At 37.2% G+C, this 7,941-nt stretch overlaps 1 protein-coding gene across 1 annotated transcript in view; it reads right to left on the bottom strand.

Moving 5' to 3' along the window:
- Window positions 1–7,941, bottom strand: part of LOC101861756 (voltage-gated potassium channel subunit beta-2) — a gene marked incomplete at its 5' end in the record, with an annotated part of 52,341 nt that overhangs the window by 8,894 nt on the left and 35,506 nt on the right. The window contains 1 exon segment of the mRNA XM_013086643.1: window positions 2,062–2,144. Within this exon segment, the coding sequence (XP_012942097.1) occupies window positions 2,062–2,144 (83 nt within the window).

Raw genomic sequence — 7,941 nt, 5'->3', positions numbered from 1 at the left:
AGAGAGAGAGAGAGAGAGAGAGAGAGAGAGAGAGAGAGAGAGAGAGAGAGACAGACAGACAGACAGACAGACATAGAAATACAAAGAAAGACAAAGGTAACTGACTTTGTTTGAAAAAAAAAGCAACCGTGCCAGGCGCCAAAGAATGTATTATTTTTTATAACCTGCACCTAGCTTAGATGTTAATAACCTAGTCTACAAAAAGTTTTAATCTATCCTTGCATAATAGATATGAAAGGTTCCATGACATAACGTGCTACTACGTCAACTCTCTGCTTCGTAATCGTATGGTAAGAATTGTCGTGCGAATATTTTTCCACTCAAAATGCATTGTACTGCTCCATATTTAGTATGATAAAATTGTGTTTCATTCACACTTTTTTCAGATAGTAAGGTTTTATTTTTCAATTTTCCACAATTTGTCTTTTTTTTGTAGTAATATAATGTGTTTTGCCATGAAGCCCTTCATATTGTCACGCTCGTAGTATGGCTAAGTGGCTTTAAAAGTACAACAACTCATAGTCAATCAGTCAATTGACACAAAATCGGGTCGGAATAACACAAAGACATAGATTCATATTGAGAAAATAATTCGGAAATTGAACCATTCTCCAGGGTCCTTTGCCATTTAGTGTCACTCCTTCGAACAGATATACTGATCATACATTGTCATCTCAGCCACAGCGAACACAAAGCGACGAGAGCATAATATTCATTTTATAAACCAAGCCCTTGAATAATAATAGTAATATACACCTCGAAAAATACGAGGAAAAAAAACAACAACTTGGAAATGCCATTTGCAGTGCCATTTCTTGAAACGTGGCGTCTTCGCAGTTTTGTTTCTGAAACAATGCCCTTAGACCAGATTTTTTAAAATGGACTCATTTTACAAAAAAATGCTGTCGTCAAACCTTCCTCTAACGACCGCCTATCCGAAATAATCACCAGTACAAACGACCACATCCCAACTGCCACTTCGCCCTTGCGTCTTTTTCAACATTATGACTCTGTATAAGACGACCTCCTGTCTAAGAGAGGCCCCCTTCTATACTCGACGACGGGTGACCGTCAAGAGCAATTTCGACTGTCGGTGGCGCCAACATTGCACAGAAGAGGGTACAAAAGTGGATCTCATCAGACAGACGAAATAAAAATCGTCAATTACGTTAGGAAATAGGTATTTGCGGCAGCATTCAAAATGCAAAACGTGTGCACATGTTAGAAAGACTATGCTGTTGCTCTAACTACAGTTATTCATTTATGTTAAATTGTAAGACATGTAACCTATTTGTAATAATTAATGCAATTTCAATTAAGACAAATATGAAACAGCAGTCCATCATGGAAGCTCTGAATTTCTATCTCAAACACCAAATTAACATGCACTATTCAGTTTTCGTTTCGTTTTTTTGTAAATCCTCATACACGATTTGAAAACAAAGAAAATTTAATGTTGGACTTTTAAGATTATAGACTGAAATCTTTCCTCCCTCCTCCCTCCCACCCAATAGTAAAGGGAAGAGTGTGAAGAAAAAATTGAAGAACAATCTAAAGAAAACCTTAAAAAATCAGTTTATCCAATCATGAGGGGTTAAGAATGGACTGTCACTTCGTATTCGTAATATGTCAATTTTAATAATTTAAATCTTACTACAAAATTACTAACGCACACAAATCCAAACCAAACGAAGTCAAACAATCATTTCAAATAATTTGTCATGCAAGGAATGAGCATGAGGTTATACAGAATAACATACTGTATTGACGGACTACGCTTCTTTAAGAGAACTCTGCCCTCGTATATTGGAATTTCGTATGTCTTCTTAAAAAAAGGGAGAGTGAGAGGGCGGAGACGGAAAGGGAAGGGAATGGGTATTTCCTTTAGGTTTGGATTGGATTTCGAAAGTCGGCATCCTTTCTTTCAGTCAGCTGTTCGAAAGAAAAGGGGAAAAAAAGAAGGAAAAAAAAGCCTTGGCCTTGAAGTCAAAGGTTGCTGGGTGAACGAGGAGAGGCGAAGTTTGGGCAGGGGGGGGGGGGCTAGAAAGTGTATTGTGTCACCTGGACTGCTCCCGGATCATTGGTTTACTGCCCAGAATTCGCTCTATTTCCTCCAGAATTGTTCCAGTCAGCTTGGGCACGTACTGGGGAAAAGAGGAAAAGAAAACAACGAAACATTTTAATATCTTTAGGAAACAAAGTGAGGCATGTAGTGAGCAGGACAGAATAAAAGTAGTTTATTTAAAGAGCAGTCTGGCTCGGTGAATGTTCAAAGTGTTTCTTCTCCAGGATATTAATTTAGCTGGTGAGGTGAAATAAGAGAGTTAATGCAGGTTGTTAAAATCAGTCCAAAATCGTCAGAAACAAGTATTCTCTGTATGAAGAGTGAACAAATATGGTGGCCAATGTATTTAATTTCAACAAACGATATTACGAGCTAAAACGTGTGCATGCTAATATCAACCCTTTCTTGACGTTAATCAGGCAACGTACACGTGATTTTAGTGTCTGGATTGATGTTAAAGGTCACAGACACAGCTGATTTCACGCCTATTTGTGACACTTAACGTGCGTCACGACACTACCGACTCCTACTTTCAACTAGCCAGAAGTTGTTTGATTTTAAAAGAAGACACTTTGTTCTTCCATCGACATATTAGATTATTTGTGAGGCAGCGTTCTGAAATCAGGTGCTTGTCAAAATAATGAAGGCCAAGAAATTGGCATTTTCCCGCAGGTTTTGGGAATTTTTATCGAATTTTTTTATTTTAGTTCAATACCTTTCACGCCCATTAAAAAGCACACTTAACTTTTTACTGAAAAACGTTGATTAAAAGCAGAAGAAACGTAAATTTTCCACGGACTCTCAAGCTAAAGAAGTAATTCAACTTTGGCGGCCATTTTCTTGCTAATTTTACCCCTGAAACCAGATGACCCTCACCTACTTCAATCACACATATCTCGACTTCTATTCAACATAGATGGATATTATTTTTACCCAAAACAAGAAAAATGGACAGGCCTTAAAATGATACCATCAACTCCGTATGCCCAAAAACTGACACCATATAATATATGACTCTCTGATTCTTTCCAGAGGGGGAGAATAAAATGTCATATAAAATACGCAAGAAATTTGTTATAGCAAAAAGCTGTGTCCTAGTTTGGAAAAGGTGATGTCTTGAATCAAGGATCAAACTCCAAGACATTACGAAATCATACACATATCAGTGCTTATGTGTTTAAAAAATTAAAGTAAACACCCCAGAGAGTACTACACCATGGAAGTTTGCAAATATAATATGTCTTTTGTTTGGGGGGGTGGGGGGTGGGGGGTGCTACTTTGATTTTAAATAACCTTACAATGTTGCAAGGGCTGTTAATCCTAAACAATTTCGCACTTTTCAATCATCAATTGATTTCTCTCTCTAGTTTGTTATTTCAAACACGGAATTTAAACCTAGTTTGCTAGCGTAAAACGTAAAAAAATATATTAATAGGCTACTTATCACATATGCTGGAAAAAAAGTTGTCGTGTCTGATAGAATGTATTGTAATGTCGACGAATCAATAGGAGAAACATGAGTGTCATTGATTTTTAAAAAAACAACTAATAATCTGACTCATAATTCTGAATTTTAAAATATGTTAATGAATCGCTTGAAAGTATCTCGGAAAGATAGTTATTCATAAGTTACTGACTGAGGTGAAAAAAAAAATAGAAAAGATGTTTATACATATATAATATTGTTGACTGCTATGAAAGTAATGCTTGCATATCATTGAAGCACATCAATTCAGTGGACACACAAAGCACAGGTCACAAGTTTGTATATTCTTCTTTACATTTTTAAAAAAATCATAGATGGACACATGTCGAGGATAGGCGACCAAATTATTTTTTTTTTTTAAAGCCCCCCCCCCCCCCCCCCCCCCCCCCGGACCCAAATTAACATTAAATTTATCTGAAAAAGCAAAAACGATAGCAGTTTTATTTTCAAGCTTTAGTGGTGTCCTTTTATAAATTCTCCAAAGACATTACATTTCTAAATGATATATTTATGTTTTATCATGTTACCCAGTATATTTGTGGTACAACTCTCTGTTTCCATGAACTATTAAACCTGGTTCCCTCTGAAGAATGCAATATACCGTGATACGGTACTTTTGGTCTCATATCCTCGTTGAAACAATTTCTTCAAACAGCGAGTCATTGCACAATAACATTAAAAAAATAAGATTTGTTTTGTAAGAGTAGGGGATGAAATGAGGTGTTTTGCTTTGTTTTGTTTGGTCTTATCATTTCGTATTTTGACATGCTGCAAATCCATAAGAACATTCATTATAAGAATATGAGCCACATGGATAATGACACGACGAATATCAATATAGATTGAGGGTCACATAATACATTACAATATGCATACTTGCACGATACAGACCAGATGGGTAACCATTACGCAAGCCCTCGTGACACTTTGAAACGAAAACGTATGGGGACATGATTTCAAAGCAACTGCTCCTGAGACAACAGATATCCAGCATGCACAATTCACAAGGAAACGAATTTCCTCTATACTAGCGGTCACCGTACAACAGTACACCAGACTTTTACCCACAAGACAACAAATACCATATTACATAGAAATCTACATTACATTGAAAAATACATACAAGACCATCGACAATAACTCTCCTATTAACCAACAAAGAATCATTACCCATATGGTGGGTCTGGGGGTATAGTGTTGCAGCTTTAAGCCCTACGTGTAATGTCCATCATTATGAAACAACAATAACTAACTCAGGACACAAATTAAGTAGATTTTGATGTCCAGCATTTTGCCAATTCGAATTTGGGTATCAGAATCATGAGTTCATACGTTGGAGAAAAATAAAATCCCTACATCAACATAAAGGATTTGAACATCTTGTTCTCGATGAAAAAAATAGAAGACACAAATATGAAGGGGGAGACCCAGAGAAACTGGTTTGAATAACTTAAACCAATGGATATTGATAAAGGATTTTAGAGAGCATCAGAAAGGAGAAAAAAATTAACAACCATGATCATCAGATCTAGCATTTAACGGTGATTAAATCAAAGAAATAGAGACAATGAAACTAATTATTGTTCAAATAATGTGAGACGGCCTTCTATTGATTCTAATACCAAACGTAGATCATTGACAAAACGTGGAATAGCTGCTTGTGATTGTGTGGGTGTTTGTTGTAGAAGTAAGACAACAGTGGGCATAAAACCAACACTGCCTTTTAAGAATGCAGGGGCTGCATGCACAAGTTCATGCCCATGCACACCTAGCTGTGAGACTCGTTCTTCGTATTGGGATGATAGGTTGTAACTACTTTTCATACCTGCCCACACAATATCAGTTCATTAAGAGGGCTTTCTGGCTCGATACTGTCTGTCAGAGCGATTCGAGGTGGATGGAACGCATAATTCCACCAAAAGGATGGACGTCTTGCTTGAGAAAAGTAACTTCTTCACTTGGGAATAGAGCTCTTGTCATCTGATTACAAAACTAAAACTTCTAACTATTTCACCACAGGCTCCTTCCGGAACATAACAAATAAATCTTCTACCGTCAAACTTTGACCTGCAGTCTTGAGCAAATTAAAACTCTACGGCTGGTTCACGTAAAGATGAATGGCTTACGTGTTCATTTTTATATTTAATAGACTATTTTTTTCTGTTCATTCTTTTGTTGCCAGTTCCAAACTGTTAAATGGTTTCTTTCTGTCTCTGTGTGTGTTGGTTTTTTGGGTTTTTTGTTGTTGTTTTGTTGTTGTTGTTTTTTTTTGGGGGGGGGGGGGGGGGGGTTGTTCACCTTATAGGACACGACTATGTGTTTGTGAATGAAATGTGCGCGAACTAATGTTAACAATTGTATAATACTCGCTAGTGCTGTCAGGTTAGTAAAAGGTTTGTGTTTCTAGTTAATTTCTTCTTTCTCTCCAGCCCACTGATGTATGCTGTTTGTGTTACCCTAAAAGAACCCCCCCAAAAACCCACCCTCCAAAAAACCCACCCCCCAAAAAACTGGCTTACATTAGGTAAAAAACCTACCAGAATAAAGAACTTCAAGTATAAGTGACCAGACACAACATAATATAGAACAATGATAAGCATCACGAAAAATGATCAAGATCGTCGGTTTCTTATCAATACCTGGTTCAGATGGTGCCCGCCACTCATAAGAACTCGGTAGAGAATCCATTTCATTTTGCTCCACATCCAGACATCGAAATTGTTGTAAAGTAAAGTAATCATGATGTAATATGAGTAACCACTTTAAGTGTTGCATAACGAGTACTATAATGGTTAGTATATCGGTATTGAGAGCAGGAAAAGAGCAACACGTAGCCTAGAGAACAATTATGTCTAGCCTACGGTAGCACAAGTCACAATCATGTAAAGTTTGATGAAGTCTTATGTTAAACTGTGGAACACAACCCGAGAAGTTGCTTCATTTATGAATGTTTAATGCTGTTGGTGTTTTTGGACTGTTCGTAAGTAGAATACACAACAGAAATGAATTCTTCACTTGTTCAGGTTTGAGTCTCCAATATGGATGTACATCAAAATGGCAATACAACAAACGGTACTCAGAAGACAAAGGGTTTTCAGACCGTAAGCGTTCCTTCAAATTATGCATATTATTATGTTTTCTTAGTACACAGTGAATCAATGTTGGTACCTTATTCCTAACGGGTATATCAACAAAAAACCCATATTCATTAAATCCAGCTCTTTAATGAAAACCACACGTAAGACTGTCCTGTTTGCTTTTCTCGTATCTTCAGTGATTGTTTATTACTGTATAATAAAAAACAGCCTTTTATTTATTTTTTTTAAATTGGCATCTTCATGTAAAATAAACAACTTATGAAGCCTACACGAAGTAATTTAGTTCAATCATTCAATTCAACTTCGTTTGGACTTTCAGTCGTGGAAGAATATCCACATACCCACCTTCCCCACCCTCCATCTAAAAAAATGCGCTTGAGAAGGAAATATTCATCTGTCTGGAAACCCCACATAAAGACAACATAACGATGTAGCATCTACTTAAAGTCCATCAACATGACAATCAGACGCAGGTATGTGTCACACCGCGGTGGAATCAGGCACTCGTCATTTTTGGGGCAAATAGAGATATTGATATAATAAAAACCCATCGTATGGTTCTTCTTTTGGGGTCAAATAACCATCTATCTCGAATAAAAGTCAAGATATCTATTGCGATTGAGGGAGGTGAGGGTCCCGTTAGAAGTAACAATGAAGAGAAAATGCCTTCCAATGTTCTTGACTCCCAAAGATTGAGTGTTATTTGAAACTGGAAATTTTACTAATAGTACAGTGTTCTTTAGCCTTGAATCGGTTTTTTTTCCTCAGGAACTTCTATATAGATTTTAAATTTTGTTTCTAAAAGGACATAAAAAGTGTTCATAGAAAAAGGAAAAGCAAAATCGCAAAAAATTGCCCCCCAAAAAGCCAATTTTTTCGACTCCATTATTTTGACGAGCGACTAATTTCATCACGATCCAACACATAGTATATCAGCAGAACACCGAAGGCGGGGGCAGGCATAGCGGAGCATGGGCGTTACCATGAAAACACTCTCTTGACAGATCCCGCCGGCGAGATGGGGCGAGGGTTAGTCTCTAAGATAGACTCAAGATGCTCGAGAACCTCCACTGTTAGTTTGGGAACGAACTGAAAGCAGGGAGCAGGCGGCATCGATGAAAAAATAAGATCAGACAGTCACGTAAACTTCAAGGATTCCTCTTCTTAGGCAGTCACCTGTTTAAGTTTCCGCTACTCCATATAAAAATTGAAATCAAGAAGAAGAAGGAGAAGGAGAAGGAAGAAGAAGAAGAAGAAGAAGAAGAAGAAGAAGAAGAAGAAGAAGAAGAAGA

The sequence above is a fragment of the Aplysia californica genome, unplaced genomic scaffold, assembly GCF_000002075.1.
Source record: "Aplysia californica isolate F4 #8 unplaced genomic scaffold, AplCal3.0 scaffold00488, whole genome shotgun sequence".
NCBI classification, from domain to species: domain Eukaryota; kingdom Metazoa; phylum Mollusca; class Gastropoda; order Aplysiida; family Aplysiidae; genus Aplysia; species Aplysia californica.
Note: the sequence above shows the minus strand (reverse complement) of the source record. Positions and strands in the feature narration are given on the sequence as shown.